Here is a 24,691-nt window from a genome sequence, read left to right on the forward strand (position 1 = left end):
TTAAAACAAGATAGAAAGTCAACCCAACCATGATTGCCTCAAGAAAAACTTCATTTACAGGTATGAGCATATTTTACAGAGATATATTGCTTTCTCACTACTGCTATGTTTTTGTCATAAAAACCAAGACAGTGTTGATTTCTTTTAAAACCCAAATCTCCACTTGTATCCCCCTTACACTGAAATGTAGGTTTTTATTGGTTTTCATAGAACAGAGATCTGCAGATATAGATGACCCTCACAATGCCATGTGTCACTCAAATCTGGTATTGCACCAAGAGATACAATATTAGGGGGACAGCTATATAGGGTCACACCGCACAGTTTTAGGGGTTAGGAAGGGTTAGAACACCTGCCAGGTATTGATTGCAGTCCACCATCGGAAGATCTACCTTATATGCCCCAGGACTATGGGTCAATAATACATAAAGTGAGGGAAAAATCCAGAACTGTCAAAGTTGAAACTTCTCCGAATGCTTGTTTTTCTGATTTCATGTCCAACAGCAATGAGTACCTGACAGCAGTTCTAACCCCCCACCACTGTATCATTTATTTGAATTTATTTATGTATTTATTTATTTTGCTGTAGTTTTACTTTAAACTATCCAAACGTCTTTAATATTTCTCACGTATTCCGTTAGTGATATTTCTGTGCTTTGCCACTATACCTATGTGAGATTTCCACTCTGCCATTAGACAGATTATTACGAGGGTTATTCAGAAAGTTTCTGCCTTTTTTTTAAACTCTATAATATATATAAAAGTGCAGAAACATTTTGAAGACCCCTCGTAGATTAGATCCGTTATTGCTATGTTTTGAAGAAGGTATCAAAAGACATGGTGACATCTGGGATCACCTGTCTCTGGAATAAGACTCCAGGAGGAAAGAAAACAGCCAGGAACTGTAACAAGGAATACTTCCCTATGGAGTTCTCAGCAGATATAAAAAGGTAGAGGGTGTCCAGGCCTACCCATTTTACTTCTGTAAACAAAATATTAACTTTGGATGGACTGATCTTCCTGACAATACCAAAAATTGTACAGAGGAAGAGCTATTAAATATCATACAGTATTTACCTTCAGTTTGCAGCTTCTTGTTTTATGTTGCTATATATTGTACAGGAGGCTTACAAGTAGCAGTTGGCATAATTTTCCCATGGCAATACTGGACAGGAACTCATCTGTGTACAGGAAAATATTTCCTCCCAAACCATGTCATCTCAGATATCATTTAATAAAATGTTTAATGATATAGGTTCTTCTATAGAAGTTGATTAATGGTTCTATTTTAAAAGTGGTTTTCCCTTTTTAAATACAAGATGGCAACAATCCATGGTGAGTTTGTAAGGACAAGATACATCTTTCCCCAATCCAATAGTGAGAGAACAGGTGCCACAGCAGTTGCATCTGCTATTTCATGGGTGCTCAAGCTGTTGAAATGCTAGGGCCACTTAAGTAATTTGGTAACTGGTCGTGGGCCACAATGAAATGATTCAGAATTTAGATTATTTTTTTTTAATAGCATAATGACCATTTTCCTCCTGCAGCTGATGAATGCCGGCAAGGAGGAGAGAAGAAGAAGCTGGCTTTCAGAGGTTGCGGGAGCAAAATGGAGAAGATTGGTTCCTGTATATGCAGCCCCCTCCGCTCTTTCTGTCCAAGTGTAAAATAGAATGTGACAGGGAGGCCACATGAGCCCATCACTTCATCTGTGGTTAGGGGTGTGTGGTAAAAACACGTCTCGACTGCAGAGTTTTACTGCCCCCAAATTGAAAATGTAAATGAGCCCTTACTGTCCTAAGCCCCCTATAATGCTGCTTTCACAGTGATGTGCTACGGTTTACCCACACTGTGGGTTCAGCACAGTGCACCTGCAGGTTAGCTTCGCTTTTGCCACAGACTTCTATTATATCTGACAAGTGTGGTGCACTTTCTGAAAGCACACCAAAACTTGTGCATTCAGTAGGGGGTCGAGGGCCCACATCAGAGGGCTCTGAGGGCCACAGGTTGAGCACCCCTGTGCCAATTGGTTCCTGCTCAAAAGGGAACTTGGTCTTCCCTCTACAACCCTCACCTTAACATTTACTGTATAATGCAGTAAAAAAAACCTAAAAGCTTACATCAAAGTACAGATTATATTATAGATGGAAAATAACTTTGGATCAGTATCTAAGAATATATTATTAACAATAGCTATGGTTTATTTTTGCTATAGGAAAGTTATTGTTTGCACTTCTAGTCTCTGATTTGGTTTTGGTGAGAAAGCTGGCCTTGTCCAATCCAATCTGCACCCCTGGAAGCCTCCAGTGCCAGGTTCTACTCAGTGATCTCTTTGACAGGGCAATCAGACTGTCACATTATATCCATTCACTCTCCACTGAAATCTTTGAAGACTTTGTAAGTATTTAGAAGATATAAAAGTTGTTAATGTTTATAAATGTTAAATCTTAAGGATACTGATATTGTATTAACATGGGACAAGTATAAGATATATCTTTCATGGTAAATTAGTAATGTTTAAGTGTAACACATACAGGTATTTATTACCTCTTGCAGAGATCACAGAGCTCCTTTATCATATACTTTCCTATCAGAAGGATATTGACATCTTTATTCAGGCATTAAGGGTCAGCACCGACTTCATGGACTGAGATTCCAGCCCAGAATTTACTCTATTTCTTGGTACCTGTGAAGATCACAAATGTCTGACACAGATCAGCACTTCCTATAGCCTATCAATTTGTGACGTGCTACAGAGTTTTAGGGCCCCTTCACACATGTGTTGTGGTAAAGTGCATCAGTTCATAGCTCTAAGCTTTGCAATGATATTTATTGTGTTGCACATATCATGGGTTATCACGGGCTGTGGAGCATCGGCACAAATGGCACATGTCCATTAATTTGTCAGTTGAGCTGTGTTGCAATGCACCGTAGAATTGTGAATGGGTCATCAGTGTTGAAATGTGATCAATGGTGAAGAGCAGAGTAAAAAAATGCTTTTCTCTGCTTGCAGCAAACTGATGATTCCATCTCAGCTTAGGTAGTGCCAGCTGACAGACGCTCAATGACAAAACATACAGCTTTTTGGAAAGAATGACACCATTGCTGTATATTGTGACACATCAGAAATGTATTCAACCAGACTTGTTGTATTAAAGGTTCAGCTTTAAAAAAAATTCATACTTACCTGCTCTGTGCAGTGTTTTTGCACAAAGCAGCCCTAATTCTCCTCTTCTCAGGTCCTCCGCCAGCACTCCTGGCTCCCCCTTGATCAGTGCCCCCAATAGCAAGCTACTTTCTATAGGGCCACTGGTGCATGCTTGCTCTCACACCCGGCTCTCTGCACCCATAAGGAACATAGAGCTGTGGTTGGGCCCACCCCTTCCTCATTGGCTCACTGGCTGTGATTGACAGGTGTGGGAGCTCCTTCTGCTGTCTCAGCCAATGAGGAGAGGGAGGATCTTGTACTTAACGAGAGGGGTTTAAGGTGAGTACTAGGGAGGCTGTGGGGGAAACGGCACACAGAAGGTTTTTTACCTTCATGCATAGAATGCATGAAGGTAAAAAACCTTCAGCCTTTTCAACCACTTTAAAGATATTAAATCTGCTCTGGTGTCCCCAGCGTGGAGCCAGCAAGTCTTGTGCTGACTAATATAGCAGCACAAATACCTTAGCGTGCAGTTGACACACCATGGCTTTGCTGTGTCCACATGCCATTCAATCTATGCTAAAACTCAGAAGGCTAAACAATTACCATGTATCCCACAGCTGGTAATCCTTAATTTAATGAGGCACTGCTGCTGAGCTGGGGTTTCTAACGTCTCTGTCAATTTTAAATATACATTTTAATTAGCAATTTGAAGAACAGAATTTCTTATACAAGCCAGGAAAACAATCACAGACCAATGCAGGCCATAGATGGGTCGAAAAACGGCAGATTTTTCTTTTAAAAAACGAAAAATCGGTCGTTCAAGCGGCCGACGTTACCATCAATGGTAAAAAAAAATCGGACGATTTTCATCCCGTCTACAGCCGGCAAAAAGTGTCCCTGCAGAGAGCTCCGCTATTTCTTTGACAGTTCTCTGACAGTTCCTTGACATTTATAGAGGTTGCACCAATGTATCTATTTGTTTCCATTTAGGATACAGATGTTTTTATTTGGAAACAAATAGATACAATGTTGCAACCGCTGTAAATGTCAAGGAACTGTCAGAGAACTGTCAAAGAAATAGCGGAGCTCTCTGGAGGGACACTTTTTGCTGGACTGGAATTCCTCTTATTTTCATCCTACTTCTTCTTCTTCTTCATCCTCATCCTCTTCTTCTTCTTCATCCTCATCCTCTTCTTCTTCATCCTCATCCTCTTATTCTTCATCATCATCCTCTTCTTCATCCTCATCCTCTTCTTCTTCTTCATCCTTGTCTTCTTCTTCATCCTCTTCTTCTTCTTCATCATCATCCTCATCCTCTTCTTCTTCTTCTTCATCCTCATCCTCTTCTTCTTCCTCCTCATCTTCTTCTTCATCCTCATCCTCTTCTTCTTCATCATCCTCTTCTTCTTCATCCTCTTCTTCTTCTTCATCCTCATCCTCTTCTTCTTCTCCTTCTTCTTCTTCTTCTTCATCCTCATCCTCATCTTCTTCTTCATCCTCATCTTCTTCTTCTTCTTCCTCATCCTCTTCTTCTTCATCATCATCCTCTTCTTCTTCATCATCATCATCCTCATCCTCTTCTTCTTCATCCTCATCCTCTTCATCCTCATCCTCTTCATCCTCATCCTCTTCATCCTCATCCTCTTCTACTACTTCTTCATCCGCATCCTCTTCTTCTTCATCCTCATCCTCTTCTTCTTCTTCTTCATCCTCATCCTCTTCTTCTTCTTTTTCTTCTTCTTCCTCATCTTCTTCTTCATCCTCATCCTCTTCTTCTTCTTCATCCTCTTCTCCTTCTTTATCCTCATCCTCTTCTTCTTCTTCTTCTTCTTCATCCTCATCCTCTTTTTCTTCTCCTTCTTCTTCTTCTTCTTCATCCTCATCTTCTTCTTCATCCTCATCTTCTTCTTCCTCATCCTCATCCTCTTCTTCATCCTCATCCTCTTCTTCTTCTTCTTCATCCTCATCTTCATCCTCATCCTCTTCTTCTTCTTCTTCTTCATCCTCTTCTTCTTCATCCTCATCCTCTTCTTCATCCTCATCCTCTTCTTCTCCTTCTTCTTTTTCTTCTTCTTCATCATCATCCTCATCCGCATCCTCTTCTTCTTCTTCTTCATCCTCATCCTCTTCTTCTTCTTCATCCTCTTCTTCTTCCTCTTCTTCTTCTTCCTCTTCTTCTTCTTCATCCTCTTCCTCTTCTTCTTCTTCTTTTTGTCTTCCTCTTGCAGGTCACTGCTCATGCGCAGATTTTTTATCGGTAAAAAATCGGCCGATTTGCCCACTAATTGCCGCGAAAATCGGACGATTTTTTTCCAACTTTACCAAAAAAAAAAAAACGGCCAAAATACCGAAAAACGGCCGAACAAATAGCCCACTAACGATCCGAAAATCGGCCGATTTTATTTTCGGCCGAAAAATCGGCCGATTTTCGACCCATCTATGGCCTGCATTAGATTTAGAAGGACATGCCTTTAAAAGCAGGAGATGGGGGATATGACAACTATGGTATCACAGCAAAGTCTTGCAGAAAGATTTACAGTGTATGCATAGGTAAAACCATTGAATTGAGTATGAAACCTGTTTCTCCTGCCAGCTTGGGGTTAATAAGTTTTCCCAGGCTCTTAGCTGTTCCCATCAGCTGCAGGGTAACGAGTTAGGTGACATGTTCCCTGGCTGGATTGATCCTCAGTAAAGGAGGTGCCTTATTTATAGCTGATCTCCAGGTTTTAGTGAAATTTAAATAGATTAATTTGGGGCAGCACAGTGGCTAAATGGTTAGCACTTCCGCCTGGCAGTACCAGGGTCATTGGTTTAAATCCCAACCACAGCACCACCTGCCTGGAGTTTGCATGTTCTCCCTGTGCCTACGTGGGCTTCCTCCCACACTCCAAACACCTGCTGGTAGGTTAACCGGATCCAATCTAAATTGGCCCTAGTATGTGTATGTATGAATGTTAGTTAGGGACCTTAGATTGTACGCCCCTTGAGGGTTAGGATCTGATGTGAATGTATAATATATATGTAAAGCGCTGCATAAAATGATGGTGTTATATAAGTACCTGTAATAAATAAATAATAATAAGCTGGTCCAAGCAAACTGTTTACTTCACTAACAGATGCAGCAGCTGTGAGCGCTGTATAAACTGTGTGTAGCCTCAGCTACCTTCAGTATACAGAATGGTGTTCTAGCAGAAGGATGGGAACTTCCCACCCTGCTCTCAAAACAAGATCAAATCAAACTGAGCAATGCTCAGCCAATCAGAGAAAGCTTTGTGTTCATTCATAGAATACAAAGCACCCTGCAGATGGCTGAGCAGCACTCCAACTTCGTCCAACTTAATTTTGTTCCAGGAGCAGGATGAGAAGTTCCAGATTCGCTCCCAGAGTGCAGTGCTGTTTATACAGCCTTCACAGACAATGCATCTGTTAGTGAAATAAATAGTTCTGTCCAAACTCTTTAAGATTCCCTAAAACCTGAAGATCAGTTTTAAACCTCATCAGTCTATGCTTGTGAAAACATTAGCTTCCTGGCAGGAGGGGTTTTAACATTCATTCAATGTAAACCTGCCAGGGGAGCAGGGGCGGACTGACCATTTGGAAACTCGGGCACTGCCCGAGGGGCCAGGGTCAGTAGGGTGCCCCATGAGATGCCCCTGGTACCTTTTTCATAAGCTTTTTTGAGTTTGGGCAAGGACACAGGGGCCCCATGATCCCCTATTGCCTGGGGGCCCCATGAGTTGTCAGTCCACCCCTGCAGGGGAGGCATATGAGGCTGCCATTGCTGATTTCCTCCTAAATAGGTTAGCTGCCTAGCTGTTATGTTATTTCTCAGAGTTCAACACTTTCTGAGTATCTATCTATCTATCTATCTATCTATCTATCTATCTATCTATCGATCACCTGTACTATAAAAGTCGGTGTTTCTCACATACACTATTTATGTATCATTACTGGCTGTTACTGTACAGGACCTGATGCACAAACTTAGCGCATCCCTTAGCATATCCTTCACATTCTCAGGAGATTGCCCCTCAAAAAAGTCAGCATTTAATAAGTAAACCAGTGTTTTCAAAATGGGCCTAGAGGCTATATCAGCAGACACAATGGGGTTGATATACTAAAACTGGAAAAGGCAATGGTGCAGCTGTGCATGGTAGCCAATACTGAATGTGTAGCAATCTTCTGGAAACACTGCAAACTCCAATAAATATACTAAATGAATGCTGAACTTACAAAACGAATCAGTTCAAAATAACGAATATGATGACATGAAATTCTTCAATGAATGAGTGAATGAAAATTTCCAGTGTGAACATGTGTAGTAACTAAATTTTTTGTGGATTTGGATAGAGCAGTGGGAGGGTTTGAACCACTGCCAGGCTTTTATTGTTGTTTCTGTCCTTAGCTGGGATTAGCACTCACTAATTGCTCTGAACGCCAGTGTCATTGGGAAAGAAAGTGAGGGTGAATCCAAAATTTTGAGTTGCCACCAAACCAGTAATAGAGGGGAAAGCTTCCAATAGGAACATTTGTCACAGTGACATCTGTCTAAGAGTGGATATCCCTCACATTAGAAAGGTAACCTCTTTCTCATCCTGTTGACATCCTGTTGAGTCTACAGGACATGCAATCTAGCTGAGACAGATCTAGATAAATAAAGAAAGACAGTGGTTTTCTCCTTCCCCAGCAAACTGAAAAAAAAAGTTTTGGCCTTAGATATACTTTAAAAGAAAACTCTACTTGTACAAAATAAATACATATGGCTACATACATATTCACATGCAATGTTTCATATTTACCTAAAAAATATGTAAATGGTTAATCTAGAGCCCTAGAGTGTTACTAAACCCACAACAGTAAAATCATGCAATACATGCAGTAAAGCGTGCTTGTTATACTCTCTGTGGAACCTAAGGGGTTAATCCTCCGTATTGAGTAAAAGGCTGTTTGATCTTGATTTCTCTGATCTTCCCCTTCTTCAGCAGTCCCTAATCCATCTGCTAGAAAGTTTTTTCCTCTTGAGAGAGTGCGTGTGATCAGCACAGTGGCATTCAGCACTGTCCAGACAGAGGGTCAGGGGTCTTGCAGCCTCATAGGACAATCAGGGGAGAATGAAAACTCCTCCTACAGGCTTTAACCAGTGCTCAGCTGGAAACTAATAGAAGTCACAATACCTCTCTAACTGCTGATGAAAAAAGCTATTTTGCAGTTTATATTTACTAAAATAATTGCATTTCCATGTGCTGTGTACTGTGGGAGAGCAGATATAGTAAATGCAGGGTCCTGGGTTTAGTAACACTTTAAAGTGTAGTTCAAAGCTCCTCAAAAAATTGAAAGTCAGCAGCTACATATACTGTAGCTGCTGACTTTTAATATAAGGACACTTGCAGTATCTCTCCAGGGATCCAGCAATCTTATCACTCGAGCTGATTCTTCATTCAGCTTTGGGTGCAGGAGCCAGCATCTTCAGTAAGGGAAACCGGAAGTGAAGCCTTGTGGCATCACAGCCGGTTCTTTACTACACATGCGCAAAGCGTGCTGCACTTTGTGAATGGTCCCACAGTCTTCTGGGACCTGTGATGTGTCCCAGAAGGCTGCAGGAGAAGGGGGGGGAGGGCCTGAACTTCCATCTCAGATGGATGCAGCGCATCTGATTGAAAGTGGAAGCAGATGCCTGTCAAAACCAGGTATCCACTTCCCCCCACAAAGTGCCAAATATGGCAGTGGAGGGGGGGGGGGAGGCAAACAAGCAGAACTTGGATGAAGTTTCGCTTTACTATAATCAAAGTAAAAAACAATGCTCATTTTCTTTAAAATTAGGGTTCCTTCAATGTAAATTGGTTAAAATTCTTATTTTTTAATCCTTATTATAGGACCAACAATATTCTCAGGGAAGGCAATTACTAGGAAATGTTTTGAACAACTGTCACACTTCCACTCTTAATACCCCAGAAGACAAGGAAAAGACATTACAGTTGCAAGTAAGTTGATGCAAAAACATCTGTCCCTACTGCAATATATTACTTTTATCAAGCCTTTCTTCATCCAACATTCACTTTATTTTCTATGATATAAAAACTCCAGTTTAGAATCAATAATAATAAGTAATGGAGAATCCGCTAAAGCCTTTAAAGCTAATGCCAGCTTCAGATGGTCCGAATCTCAGCTGCTTCAGCAGGGACTGTCCATGATTTGAACCATCTATGGGCAGGCTGATTGTACCCAATTCAATTGTTGTACATAGGGATGCACCAAACTTTTGGTGTCCAAAACGTTTAGGCCAAAAACACCCCTTTCAGCCCATACAGGTGCCAAAAAAACCCCACCCCTTGCCGCCGCCCACCCGCTGTCACCAGCCGCCGCTCGGTAGTTCTCAGCCTTACCATTGAATAATCCCGACAGTGGGCATAGAGATTAGTATAGGAAAGATGGCCTCCACTCATCTCTATGCCCTTGGAGGACCGGAGCGATGTCACTTCCGGTTCTGGACAATTTTTTTCCCAAAGCACTAGATGAATGCATTTTGTTTTCTTTTGATCCAATGCTTTACATTGCAGAGGAGAGATGTGGGGTCCTATTGACCCATATCTCTCCATAAAGAGGACCTTTCACTAATTATTTCTATCACAAGGGATGCATGCATTTCTTGGGATAAGAATAAAAGTGATTGAAATTTTTTTTAAAGGGATAGTGAAAAAGAAAAAAAAAATTAAATACATTTTTTAAAAAAAGTTTAAAGTGCCCCCGTCCTCCTGTGCTCACACGCAGTGGTAAACACATATGTATGCCATGCCTACATATGTAAATAGTATTCAAACCACAAACGTGAGGTATCACCATGAACGTTAGAGCAAGAACAATAATTCTAGCTCTAGATCTCCTCTGTAACTTTACACTGCTAACCTGTAGAAATTTTTAAGGCATCACTCATGGAGATTTTTAAGTACCGCAGTTTTATGCCATTCCACGAGCGTGCCCAATTTTAAAGCGCGACATGTTGGGTATCTATTTACTCGCCATAACATCCTCTTTCATATTTTACAAAACAAATTGGGGTATATATAGTTTTTTTTGGTTTTTTTAATCAAAGTGTATTTTTTTCCCAAAAAATATATATTAATTTTTAAAAACTGCGCATTTCAGTTTCGATTTTCGGCCCAGTGCATTTTGAATTTTCGTTTTCGATTTCGGCACCAGAATTTTCATTTTGGTGCACCACTAGTGGTATGACTTGGGTACAACCAGCCTGTTGGATTTTTCATGCCATTACTGCCAGCAATAATCACTGTGGTCTCCCAGCAGGGATGGATCCCACGCCCCAACCCCTCCCCACCATATTTAGGGTGTAACATGTAACATGCTCCAGCAGTCCCCCATTTCTTGTGAAAATGAGGGTGGGTTCCTCTCGCCACACCCGCAGTCACTTTTCAGAAATGCAGCAGATGTGCAGGGCTTCGTCCACACAGCCACATTATTCATTCACAGAAATCTGTGAATGCGAGAACTACAAATCACGTCTTCCACCACGGCTGATGGCTTGTAGTTGTCAATGAAGTGCAAGGGCACAGATGAGCATCCTCATAGTTTGTAGACAAGACTTACAGCTTTCAAACTGACAGCCTGTACAGAGGTACGGGCTGAAAGCTGATGAGCTTGTCTGCAGGAGCATGACACTGTAGATCAGTAGATCATGGGGTGCAATGCTCTGCAAGCCCCTTTGGGAAAAAATAATAAATGCATATTTTAATTCTGCAAAAATGTGTGCATTTATAATTTTTTTCAAAAAAGTGAATTTATCATTTAAGTTTACATTTTTGTGCAATTTGCATGCTCCAGCATTAACTATATTTGTTGCTCTTGACCCATACACTGCACATTGGGGTGGGTTTACTAAAGGCAAATAGACTGTGCTATTCGCATTTTCCCCAGAGCCTATTTATTGTGGTGAAGCTTCACTTTGTAAAGAATACTCAATCAGGTGCAAGGAAAATTTAAAAAAAACAGCATTTTTGCTAGCACATGACTGGATGGTAAAAATCAGCAGTGCTTTACCAGATTCACTAAATCAATGTTACTGCAAAGGGACAACACTACACATATAATGAGAATGAGTCCATATATAAAAAACATCACACATAAATTTCAGTCCTGATGTCAATCCACTCTAAAATCCTCGATGTTACAATCAGTCCACTTCAGGTGTATCAGTTAAAGCTCAATATAGTATCATCACCTCGTGAATCACCACCACTTTCAGCCTCTCACCTGGTAGTTTAGAACTACTACTCTTTCAGTCTAAGAATGCCTTTAACCCTTTTATCCCTGGATTATGGGGATCTCTCCTTCTGGTAGGTGGCTCTTCTCTTCCTCTCACAGGACCCACCGATGTATATGTATATAAAGATATAAACTGAAATAGTGTGTACTGCATAAAATATGATTTATTAAAATCACACTTAGAAACATGGTGCACTGTCCTGGTGCACCGCAGATGTGGGCATTATCGTTTCCACAGTATTGGGTATGTATTTGGCACCTGGTGAAACCACTAATGTGCTTGGTATACCTCCTCCAATGCAGGCATGTATTCCTCACTCTCTTTCTATATTAGATGTGAATGATATATATCATTTCTCAGGATGTGCCAATGTTTTAAACACTGGCACATCCTTAGAAATTATATATTCCCAGAATGTCCAAAATGTATATACCTTAATTGATACACCTGAAGTGGGCTGATTGCAACATCGAAGATTTTAGAGCGGATTGACATTTGTATCAGGACTGTAATTTATGTGTTTTTTTTAATATATGGACTCATTCTCACTATATGTGTAGTGCTGTCCCTTTGCAGTAACATTGATTTTTTTTGTATGTGTGGTTAGATCATATTTGAGCACAGCAGCAACCAGTTTTTAAAGTTTTGATCTTCATGTAAACATTTATATCCATTCAGAGTGCTTATTGCACAAGGTTTTTTATTTGTTAGTACCAGATTCACTAAAATCTGGGGAAATTGAGTGCAACTACACTTGTAAAGTGCACAGTCTGTTTGCCTTCTGTAAATCCACCCCACTGTCTACAATAATAGATAAGGGTCATTACAAATTAGTGGTCATTAAGAGGTGCAAGTGTAGCATTTTACAGTATACATTTTCTGCAATGTTCAAGGCTCAGTCGAGCTTTAGCTGCCTGTTTAATAAATTGCACACCCAGGTGTGCAATCAGGGTGGATTATTGATCTAATAGCACAGGTGGTTTGAGGTCTTTTGCATCCAGTATCATGTGGATATTGGCCCAAAAGGGCACGTCTAGTCACAGCCTGTTACATAAGTAACGGTATTTTTTAGATATTTGTAAACACATCATTTTTGTTTATCTAAAAGATTTCTTGCTTTTGTACCACAGCACGATGACTTGCTAAGCCTTGTAAACCAGTTACTACGATCTTGGAATCAACCACTACAGCACTTGACTACAGGGGCTCCGGATCACATGATCAGAAAGTTGAAAGAAGCTGAGGAACATACACGAGTACTGCAAGGAGGAATAGACAGAATCTCTGGAAGGGTATGTAGATGTATAATTTTAATAGGGAAAACTACACAAACAGCAGGCAGAAAATATTTTGATGTAATTCTAAGAAGCTAGACATCTCACAAACACAACCAATGAATGTTCCAGACTTTACATAGGTTGAAAAACCAGAGTTAGACTTACCGGTAACTCTATTTCCAGTAGTCTTTCAGGACAGTCCTTGAGAGATGGAGCTCCTCCCACTGGAACAGGAAACACATTGCCACAGTTCTTTAAAAGGAGGTCCCTCAGGAGCATGGCCAGTAAACCCAAAAACTGAAGGACGAAATTGAAAATTATAACCACAACCAATTAAAACAAATTTGTAAAATAAAAACAGGACAGAAATGTGCTGTCCTAGAGGACTACTGGAAATAGAGTTACCAGTTTTACCCCAGCCATCTTCCAGGACAGCCCTTTAGAGGATAAACAAGTACTCACCAGATTAGGGGGGACCATGGCTTGGAGGACTTTCCTCCCAAACACCTGATTTTGACTAGTTAACAGGTATAGATGGTCATGCCTCAAGAAGGTGGAAAAACTTGACCATGTAGCAGCCTTGCATATCTGCTCTGGGTTGGCACCAACTTTCTCTGTCCAGGTAGCAGAAAGAGCTCTAGTAGAGTGGACTCTTAGACTTTTGGGGACTCCTTGTCTGAGGCTTGATAACACTCAATAATGGCCAATTTGATCCACCAGGCTAAAGTGGCCCTAGAGGCCTGGTCACCCTTATGCTTTCCAGAGAACAAAATGAACAGTGCCCCCCGGGGTCCTAACCTCCCTAGTGGCCTCAAGGTAGGCCAAAAGACACCTTTTAATATCCAACCGGTGAATCTCTTCCTCTTTACTGTTAGAAGCATTCTGGTAAAAAGTGGGTAAAATAATGTCCTGGAACCTATGAAAATTTGACACTACTTTAGGGATGAAGCCTGGGTCTGTTCTTAGAATGACTCTGTCTTCTAAAATTTATAAAAAAAAAAGGATCTCTGGTAGAAAGCATCTAGATCACACTGATTCTGCGAGCAGATGTAACTGCAACCAACAGTACTGTTTTAAGAGTGATCATTCTTACAGAAGTTTCCAAGATTGGTTCAAAGGGTGCTCCAAGGAAGGCCCAAGCCGGGACAACAGAAAGGTCCCAAGCCGAGACTCTAACTCCCTGAATCAACCTGCATCTGACTAGTGCCTTACAAAATCTAGAGACAAGCAAGTCATCCTGAAGAGTTTTCTGCAGATACACACTCAGTGCTGCAATCTGTACTTTAATAGTACTAAGGGCCAATCCCTTCTCGACTCCATCCTGTAGAAATTCAAGGATAGTGGGCGAATCCATACTAGTTCAATTTCCGTTCATGAGCCACATATTAAACTTTTTCTAAACTTTGACATAAATTGCTCTAGTTATTGGCTTATGACTCTGAAGTAAGGTGTGGATGACTCTGTCAAATAGAGCTCTGGCCCTCAAAATCTCTTCCTCAGAAGCCTAGCTGTTAAATTTAGAGTGGCCGCTTGTGGATGGACAAGGGGTCCCTGGCATAGACAATCCCATCTAAGAGGAAGCATCAGATGGGGCTGTTCGGTCAGTGTGAGTAATGTTGAGACCCATATGGCGCTACCAGGATCATCCGTGTGTTCTCTAGTAGAAATTTGGACAGGACTCTTGGAATGAGGTGAAGGGGTGGAAAGGCATAACAGAGGCTGAAAACCCGGTGGCTTTGTAGAGCATTCATTGCCAATGGTTGATCTCTTGGATACAGAGAGAAAAACATTTATACCTTTTTGTATTCCTCCTGATCAACCTCTGGGTCTCCCCAAAAGGAAACACTCTCTCTGAACACATCCGGATGTAAGGACCATTCCTGGTTTGAGACCTGTTGATGGCTTAGAAAATCTGTTAAGTCATTCTGTTCTCCCTTCAGGTGCAGCGCAGAGATAGAACAGAGATTCTGTTCTGCTCACTGAAAAATTATCTGGGCAATCAGCATCAGCCGGTGGCTTCCGGTTCTGCCCTGTCTGTTGATAAATGCTACTGTCGTTACATTGTTGGAGAAAATCTGGAGTTGATGACCTCTGACTTGATTTTGAAAGGCTAACAATACTCTGGCTATCGCTATCAGCTCCTTCCAGTTGGAAAAAGACGTCTTCTCCTTGAGAGACCATCTGCCTTGGCACCACTGTTCATCTAGATGGACTCCCCAGCCCCAACCACTGGCATCTGTAGTTAGAATGCGAGAAATGGGTAGGATCCACTTAACTTCTTCCTGCAAGTTTACTCCTCCACCACCACAGGGAATGCTTCACCCTGGGGGTGATGGTCACTGCTTCATGTAAGCCACTGTTCCTTAAGTATCTTAGTAGAAACCTCTGTAGACCTTTTTGGTTTAAATCTGGCCCACTGTACTGCAGGAATAGAGGCCACCAGCAGACCTAGTACCAATATCACCTCCCTCACAGTGCAAATGTGATTGGACTTTAGACAAGTCATTTTCTGATCTAATCACTTGATCTGCTCTTCTGGAAGAATTATCTTCTGATCCCTGGATCCCTGCTCTGAAAATGATATATTTTCAATTCAATAGGAATTGCCAGACGAAGATACTTCTGAGAACTCTCCCTTATAGGAACATGCAGATAGGCATCCTTCAAGTCCATCGTGGACATAAAGAAATCTTTCTGCAGAAGGTTCCTTACTGAATAAATATATTCCATTCAAAACTTTTTGTAACATATGGATGCATCCAGGGGCCAGAGGATTAGGATTAACCAGTACTTCCCTGATGATTTCTTTATTACAAAAACATGCGAGTAGAACCCTTCCCCTTGTTCCTGAATGGATCAGCACGTTTTGAACCACAAGCCTTCCTATGAGTAGGGGACTGCATAAGTTTTCACTGGTTCCCTTGGAAGTTTTGTGACTAGATATCTTGTTGGAGGGCTCCTGTGAAATTCCAGGGCATAACCTTCTTTTATAATGTTTAGAACAACTTTGTTGGAACTTTTTCCCACTATGGGAGAAACCTTCCCAACCTTCCTCCCACTGAATATTTGGCATCATTGAGATTTTGGATTTTGACTGTGAGGGTTAAAGAGAATACCTCTTTCTCTTTTCCCTTATGACCCATCCAGTGTTTCTTAGGCCTGGAATCTTTGTCTCCTTTCAATATTTCTCTTTGGGGACTAAAAACATTTTAGGAAAAGCTTTGCTTTTTACCAGGAAAGTTTTCTTCCTATCTGCTGTTATTTCAAAAGTAGCCTCTAAGTTTGGCCCAACAAGCAGTTTGAAAGGGATACTACATAAACACAGTTTTGAAGCTGTGTCTCCTGCCCAATTCTTTAACCATATAGATCTTCTGTCGGCCACTGGCAAACAGCTTAACTGACTCTGCTGAAGTGTCTGTTATGAATCCCATAGCCTTAAACGGTATTGGAAAGGACTTCAAAAGCTCTTCTCTTGGAGTACCTGCCCACATATGTTCATGCAGCTGTGAGAGCAAAAACACAAAATTCCTCGCGACACATGTTGTTGCCAAGGCGGGTCTTAAATTAGCCATGGACATGTCCCAAGCCTTTTTTAATATAATAATGCTCTTCTGTCCATGGTATCATTAAGATGGCCAAATCAGACTGTTTGGATACTTCTGACAAGGGTGTATCTAACTTAGGGCACTTATCCCAGATAGAATCAGGGCTCTCATCAAAGGGAAATCTTCTCTTTAAGCTGTTTGAAAAGAAGGACTTCTTGTTTGGTTCAGACCATTCCTTCCGGATTAATTCTGACATAACCTGATGAACAGGAAAAATATTTGCTTTTTTATTTCCCAGACCCTAATACATCATATCATGCCATGACAGCTGCGTTTCTTCTTTTTGGATCTCTAGAGTGTCATAAGTAATGCCCAGCAGAAACTCAACCTCCTCTAGGGATAACTTAAATTTTGCAGCTTTGCTAGTTTCACCCTGGCCCTCTTCCTTTTCAGAATCTGAGTCAGAGGAATGTGGATCGACTAAAGTAGGGCTCTGTTCTCTGGCACCCTAGGCTCTCGGGCCAGGAGATAATGGTACATGTTCAGAGGCAGTAGTGGCTGGTGTGCTAGCGTCTGCAATGAGCTTGTGGAATGCCTTAATAGTGGTTGAAGCCTCCTCTTTAAAAGAATTAAGGAATTTTGCCAGGGGTGAATCTGATTCAGCTTTTAGCAGATTAGAAATACACTCACAGTCCAAGGATTTGGTATGACTAGAATAAAGCTTTGTGCCACAATTAGAGCATTTCTTTCATGAGGGTTTGTCCTCCCTTGGAGTTTCTTTGCTCTGTAGAAGAAAATAACCACCAATTAACCCAGTGACAGCATGCTCTGCAGCCTACTTGTGTGCTGCTGGTGCCCAGATCCCCCGGAGTGTCCTGCGAGGAAGCCTTCATGGTCCCCCTCTGCTCCAGATCCCACTGATAGTCCATGAATACTGGACACTGGCGGAGATGATATGGCCCAGCCTGGCCCTCCCCTTCCTCCTTGCGCCCCGAGACCTGGAAGTCTCAGCCCACGTGGATGACATCACTTTGTGGCATCCAGCCTGGAAGGGTGGGAGGTCCTGTAATCACCTCCCTTCCTGCCTTCAGCTGCTGAGGAAGCTACCACCATCTCATCGCTGACCCTCTCCAGGCACTGGAAGGAGGCGAGAGCGGGTTTGCTCCTGTAGTGCTGGACTGTACCCGTGGCCCAAAAATGACTCAGGTGAGGGTACAGTAGTGAAATTTTCCACTAGAAAGCTGCTTGAGATCCAGTCTCCTTGCAGGCACAACTCCCTCTTCAGTATAACCCCTGAGAGATGGAGCCCTTCCTGGAAAGGTTAAAAAACTAAAAAATAAAAAGGATGGTTCCTCAGGCAACATGTCTCCTTCAATCGGAGGAAACACAAATGACTAGCTATGTTGCTGAGGGACCTCCTTTTAAAGAACTGTGGCAATGTGTCTCCTGTTCCAGAGGGAGGACCTGGAAGACAAGGGGGGGGGAAGCAGAAAGTCCAAAAAAAGAAACTTCAGAGGTTAGTATAGGAGCCTGATATCTCACCAAACGTAAAAATGTATTTAATTAAAATAAAGCTTAAAAAACCTTTTAAAATTGTAAAAAAAAGAATGCAAAAAAACAGACTAAAACTTCAAATCAGACTAAAACACCATGCCCATTATAAGCCATAATTTGGCCACACCCATTGTGTACCATTACCATCTCTCTGGTAGGTGCTGAATGCAATACTTTGTCCAGGAGCTCATGGTGCTGTTGGGGTGGCACTGCCCATGAGAAGATCCAGGTACCTTTTATTGGGTCACTAGCTTTAAGTCTCCTACTCTGCATGCCTCCGGGCAGGCCTGCTGCATTAATATTGCATCATACAGCTGGCCTCCATGTGGTGGCCATCTTTAAACCTGGGGGCCCCACGATTTTCTATTGCTCAGGGGCCCCATGAGTTGTCAGTCCACCCCTGGAATAGTCTATTGATTTAACGTATGGTGGCAAAATGAAAACTGTTTCATTACTTGCTCTTCTTGTTCTTCCCTAGAGCAGCTCCACAGCAGTATACAAATGGGTTGACCCATAGAACAGACCAGTCCATTCCCTTTTCCCTCCAATGGCAAGGCCTTGTTCTTTTACTATTCATCACCAAACGATAGTACCGAAAGGCAGCTCTCAATTCAAGAATATATAGATTATCTCTTGGCATGAAAGAATACAATAGTCTTGGAGTTAAATGTCTTTTTAGTGGACACCCAATCCTGAATGGCTGGTATCTGAAGTAATTATGATCTGTACCCAGATTACTGCACACAATAATTCCTTTAGATCGGTGGTCTCCAAACTGCGACCTTTTGCTTGCCTCTATCCAGCCCTTGGAACCTTAATCCTCCCACTGACACAAGTGATGGGGCACTATTCCTCCCACTGACACCAATGATAAGACACAATTCCTCCCATTGACACTAACAATGGAGCACTATTCCTCCCACTGACACAAATATTTGGGCACCATTCCTCCTACTGACACCAACAATGAGGCACTATTCCTTCCACTGACACCAATGATGGGTGCACTATTCCTCCCACTGACACCAACAGTGAGGCACTATTCCTCCCACTGACATCATCAAAGTAGCACTATCCCCTTTCCCTCCAATACCAAAGATGGGGCACTGTCCAGCCCCTCTTAAGTCTGAAGAACAGTTCACTGGCCCTTTGTCTAGAAAGTCTGGAGACCCTTGCTCTAGATTAAAAAAGAGTAAATGCTGTGCTATCACCAATAATTTATCCGTGAGTAATAACCAGTTGCTTTAAGCAAAAATCAATTAATTGAAAAAACTATCAACCAATAATAAACAATAAAACAGCAGAAGTCCATATAATCGTGAATGTAGTAGTCCCATACCACTTGTGATGTATATCATGCCCAGGTATATGCTGCAAGAACATGCAAGTGGAAAACACCTCCAACACGGCAAATCCCTTGTGGGCAAACTTTCACTTCTTGATATTGACTCCCACAAACAAGGTAAGTATGTGCTCCAACAACAAATGGACTCCTTTCCTTCTTAAACAGCGCTGTGGGCACTAAGAGAGAGCAAGCTGACAATACAAAATTACACTGAAGGATCCAATACATTGACATCCGCCCTGATGGTTGCAGATGGAAACGTTTTAAAGCTATATATGCTCATGTCTGGTCTTACTATATATCAATGGCTTTCTATTTTTTTTTTTTTTTTCTCAATAAAAATAAACCAGTGAGCACTATTATACTGTAGGTTCTCATTGTCTTTTAACATGTATATGCAGTACATACTCAATCATTCTCCCCTGTGCTGCTGAGATTCTCCAAGAGTTAGAGTCCCTAATGATTAAGAAGGAAAGGAGTCCATCTGTTGTTGGAGCACATATTGACTTTTGTTGTGTGGGTCAGTACAGAATGGTGAGAATTTTTACTTGCATGTTCTTGCAGCATTTACCTGGGAATACTATATATCACAAGTTGCATGGGACCACTACTTTCACAATTATATGGACTTTTGCTGTTTTATTGTTTATGGTTGGTTGATAGTTTTTTCTTTTTTTGATTAATTGATGATTGCTGAAAACACATAGAACAGCAGATTACCGACATTGGTTGGTACTCAGATAAATTAGTGGTGATACTGCAGCATTTACTCTTTTATATCAATTCAAGTTTTTTTTTTCACTTCCTGCTTACAGTTTTAATTATTCAGACACTTGTACACAGATAATCAAGTGTACAATCTCTCTGGATTCTTGACATTTGTCCACCACCAAAGTAAACTTGTTCTTCTAGAGCACTGGTCTCCAAACTGCAGCCCTTTGCTTGCCTTTATCTGGCCCTTGGGGCACCATATAAACCACTGACAGCAATGGTGCATCACCATTCCTCCCACTGACAGAATTAATGATGGGGCACCTCTCCTCTCACGGACACCGATAATGGGGGACCATTCTCCCCACAGACACCAAAGATAGGGCAACATAACTCCCACACACACAAAGGATAGGGCACCATTGCTCACACAGACACCAATGATGGGGCACCATTGCTCACACAGACATCAGTGATGGGGCACCATTCCCCTCAGAGACACCAATGATGGGGCACCATTCTTCCCTGGAACACCAACAATGGGGCATTATTTCTCCCACTAAAACCAAGGATGGGGCATTGTTTACTCCTATTGGCCACAGTCCACCCCCCCAAAGACTAAAGGACAGTAAACTGGCCCTTTGTTTAGAAAGTTTAGAGAACCCTGTTCTAGAGTAAACTGACTCCCTTCCAAAGTATTAAGAAGCCAATCTAAAAATGTCTCAGCTGCTAGCATGCTCACTTTACCATTGGAATATAAAAACTGAGTTCATAACAGTGTAAGATACTGGTAAGCAGAGAGGTGGAAACTGGGTAAGGCTTGCTTGACCCACGACTTTTCTTGCAGAGTTCTATTGGTAAGACTTGTTTGACCTGAGATCTTTCTTGCAGACGTTCTATTGTATTCTTGTGAAGAGCCCACCCAAGTAAAAGATTTGTGTTGGTCAGGTTGGCTTTTTCCCAATTGATTTACCAGCCAAATTATTGTGAGGTGTCTGTCAGAAATTCTGCATTAGAGAGTATCGTTAACTGTGACCCTCACAGGTAGAGTGACTTGGCATGAATTAGGGATGTATCCACGACTGGAGGTAGTTGGTAGAGTTTTGATCATTGAGGGAAGGTTTCTTCTTAACTTTTTCACTCATCAGCAAGTTATTTAATTGTGTCTATAATATTAAGCTCTGCTTGGGAAATCAAGGTGGTGGGAAACTTCCTACCCAGATTTTGTTGGGATGAAGGAATGACCATGATCTGGAAGGAATTATGCACAGCCTTTCAGATCACTGACATGACATTATTTCACAACTATCAATTTCTCAATCTCTTTTAAATTTGAAATTGAATTTTCAGGCCATTCTGTCGTCAGGAAGCCTGATTTGTCCACATGCTGGTTTATATTAGCATCTTGAGTCAGAATTACCTGAGATGAGAATGTGAGTGACCATCGTGAAAAGGGCATGTCAGTAAATGAGAAGAAATATAAAACAATTCAGAAACATATACAAGTGACGGCAGGGTGTTTTTATTTGCTTATGTTGGGTTTTTTGGTGGTGTATGATGATTTTATTTTTTTTTTTACTTTTTTGTCTGAGTATAGATCTCTGCTTGTCCAACACGTTTGAAGCTATTTACTGTTGACTGGCTCACTACCTGTTGACTGGAAGTTTATTCCAAGCATCAACTACTCTTTCAGTAAAATAGTACTTTCTGCGATTAGTTTTAAACTGTCCTCCAGTTAGTTTAAGTTCATTTCCCCATGTTTTTGTTTTTGGTTTCATGTTGAAAATGCTTCCCTCCTGAACCTTATTCACCCCCTTGATGTATTTAAAGGTTTCAATCATGTCCCCCTTTCCCTTCTTTCCTCCAGATTTAGTGTTCTGCAAGGCTAAAGAATAATAATTTCTTTCATTGCAGATGCTGACTGATCTAGATGACTTTTACCCACCTTGGTTTGGTCCCATAGATGCTACAGTACCACAAAAAGATTCTCGTATGTTTGCTATCTACCATTTGCTGCACTGTTTCCGTAGAGACTCTCACAAGATTGACAACTATCTGAAAATCCTGAGATGTCGCATGATACTTGCCAACAACTGCTAGTGAAAGTGCTATGCCTCTTAAAGCTGAACTCCAAGGTGGAACACATAAATACCCTTTAAGTAAGACCCTCTTGTACTGCAAAGGTTAAATGCTCATTATTTCTAGGGGGTAGAGAAAGACGATCTATTACTTACCCTATTCCCCATACCAACAGGCCACAGTGCTATCCTTTCCCTGAAGCTCCTTGTGGAAGCCTACTGGAGGGAAGAATGATGTAAGGAGCATTGAACCCTTGCATGGGGGGGTTGCAATGATTAATTTGTTCCACTTGGAGATCAGCTTTAAGGTTGTTTTGTCTGCTATTATCTCAACCGTATATCTCAATTTACCGTTACTCCATGCTAGGAAATAAACTCACAGTAACCTTACTGTGCAGTGATGTGCTGATCCTCATAATATTGAATCAGCAGGCGTAGTCAATAATGCAGCAATAACAGTATACAAAGTTCAGTAACCCACCACAATCAATCACAGTGCATCCACTAAAACATGCATTCTGTCCAATCAGTGCAGGGCCAGAAAGAATATAAATATCAAATTAAAGCCACGTAAAACATGCATTCTAATTTGTTACTGAACTGCTCATTCTGCTCTTTAACTTACTGAATGGGAGCATAAATGTTTCATTGCTAAAATCACTTTATTGCAAAGCAATATTTTTTCTCAACATTTTTAGTGAAAACAGTGACTTGATAAAAAAATGTGTGCAACTATTGCAGGGCCCACAAAAATCAGCTATTGTTAACACAATTTGGCCACACCCATTTCTCTTCTACTTGGTGTGCCCAAAGGTTCCCCAGATCTTTTACAATCCCACCAATGCCCATGGCACAGTACAAGCATACCCTCTCTTCACTGTATACTAAGCACACCATTTTTTTTTTTTTTTTTTTAATCAAGCAATGGGGTTCAACTTATGATCTAGCACACTGGCCTACTGATTTAATAAAACACCCCTGCTAAAAACAATGAAATATCATCTGCTAGTGTCCAAAGGGTAGACTTCCCAGCCCCTATCCAAGTTGACCCAGGATATACTCCAGCATTCCTTCTGTGCCTTTATAGGACTACAGTCTTTCCAGGGAGAACACATAGATTTTTAATTACAGTATACATTGTAGTCAATATATTTTGGGGATGTACTAAACTGCATATTGGGATGATGGGATGATTGGATTACTGGCTGCAATGCTCAACACTCTTATTAGGTGTCAGTATATTTTTACACACATATATGGTAATGTTACTCAACATATGTTTTTCTTTTCTGCAGTGCTTGATACTATGCTACAAATCGTAGTGGCTAATGTTTAGCTGTTCACTTACTGATATATGTGCAGCTTTAAAATGGCATCATAGTAAATTATACAGAAATAATGGAAACATTACTCAATATATCAATAGGAATAGATTTACTTATTTCATACAGTATATGTATGTGTAAAGCACTACATTTTGAACTGTTTTATTAGGAACCTGAAAAATTATGTTTAAAAAAATGAAGATTAATAAAATGAAGATTACAAATTACAAATGCCAAGGAAAAATGTAATGCATTTCTAATAACAATGTGGTTACTATTGATCTGCATGAGGATTATGGCTGAAATATAATGGTTACACATCCCATACAAATTAAATTTCACCTTTTTAGATACAAATATGGGTAAAATTTATTTTGTATATGGGGATTATGGGGGCAATATCATGGTAACTCTTAACCTATTTCCAATAAACAAATGCATTTAATTATTTTTCTACATGGGGATTATGGGTGCATTTTTGTGGATACACATGCCAAGAATCATCTTTGATCTATTTCTGAAAAGATTATGGGTATAGTTATTTTTCTGCATGGGGATTATTGGTGGAATGTCATGGTTAAACATGCCTAGGAACACATTTGACACGTTTCTGATAAGAATATGAGAATAGCTATTTTTCTACATGGGGACCATGGGTGGATTATTGTGGATACACATGCCAAGGACCATATTTGACCTATTTATGAAATAATTATAGGTATAGTTATTTTTTTACATGGAGATTATGGGTCGAATATCATGGTTAAACATGCCTAAGAACACATTTGATTTGTTTCTGATAAGAATAGGAGAATTGCTATTTTTCTTCATGGGAATTATGCGTGTATTATTGCAGATACACATGGCAAGAACCATATTTGACCCATTTCTGAAAAGATCAGGGCTTTCTTTCTGCCGGAACGCGGCGGTACTGCGTTCCGCCACCTTTTTCTTCTTGTCCCCGCTCACCGACTGCCTCTGCAGAGCTGACAAGCTATGCAGAGCAGCGAAAGTGACAGGTGCCGGACGCGGCTTGTTTATGTCATGCTTGCGCGTGCCCGGCACCTGTCACTGCCGCTGCTCACAGCCGGTGAGCGGGGACATGCACGCTTCACCCCCCCCCCCCTCTACCGCCAGCGTGTAAACATCGGGGGCGCGGACGATGGGCGAGGACACTATGCACGCTTCACCGCCCCCCCCCGCCGGCGTGTAAACATCGGGGGCGGCGCGGCGACATCAACGGCAGTGACAGCGTGGACGCAGGGGCCGTACAGCTTGGAGTAGGTAAGCTGCGCTCGGCTCCCTGTCACTGACTGCAGTATCATGTATTGCTCTAAATTTTTACTCTCTCCCCAGCCTGTGCCCACCTAAACTATCCCAACCACCTGTGCCCACCTAAACTATCTGAGCCCACCTAAACTATCCTC

At 41.4% G+C, this 24,691-nt stretch overlaps 1 protein-coding gene across 1 annotated transcript; it reads left to right on the top strand.

The window, feature by feature from the left end:
- LOC149452772 (prolactin-like) lies at positions 1–23,720 on the top strand. The gene is made up of 5 exons (XM_089688996.1): positions 1–60; positions 2,216–2,397; positions 9,025–9,132; positions 12,560–12,721; positions 21,776–23,720. The coding sequence occupies exons 1-5, from the start codon at positions 30–32 to the stop codon at positions 21,959–21,961; spliced, it is 669 nt and encodes a 222-aa protein (XP_089545122.1). The 5' UTR covers positions 1–29; the 3' UTR covers positions 21,962–23,720.
- Positions 23,721–24,691: the final 971 nt, after the last annotated feature.

Source organism: Staurois parvus, unplaced genomic scaffold (genome assembly GCF_062004578.1).
Source record: "Staurois parvus isolate SC_StPar_1 unplaced genomic scaffold, SC_StPar_1.0 ptg000465l, whole genome shotgun sequence".
Taxonomy (NCBI): Eukaryota; Metazoa; Chordata; class Amphibia; order Anura; family Ranidae; genus Staurois; species Staurois parvus.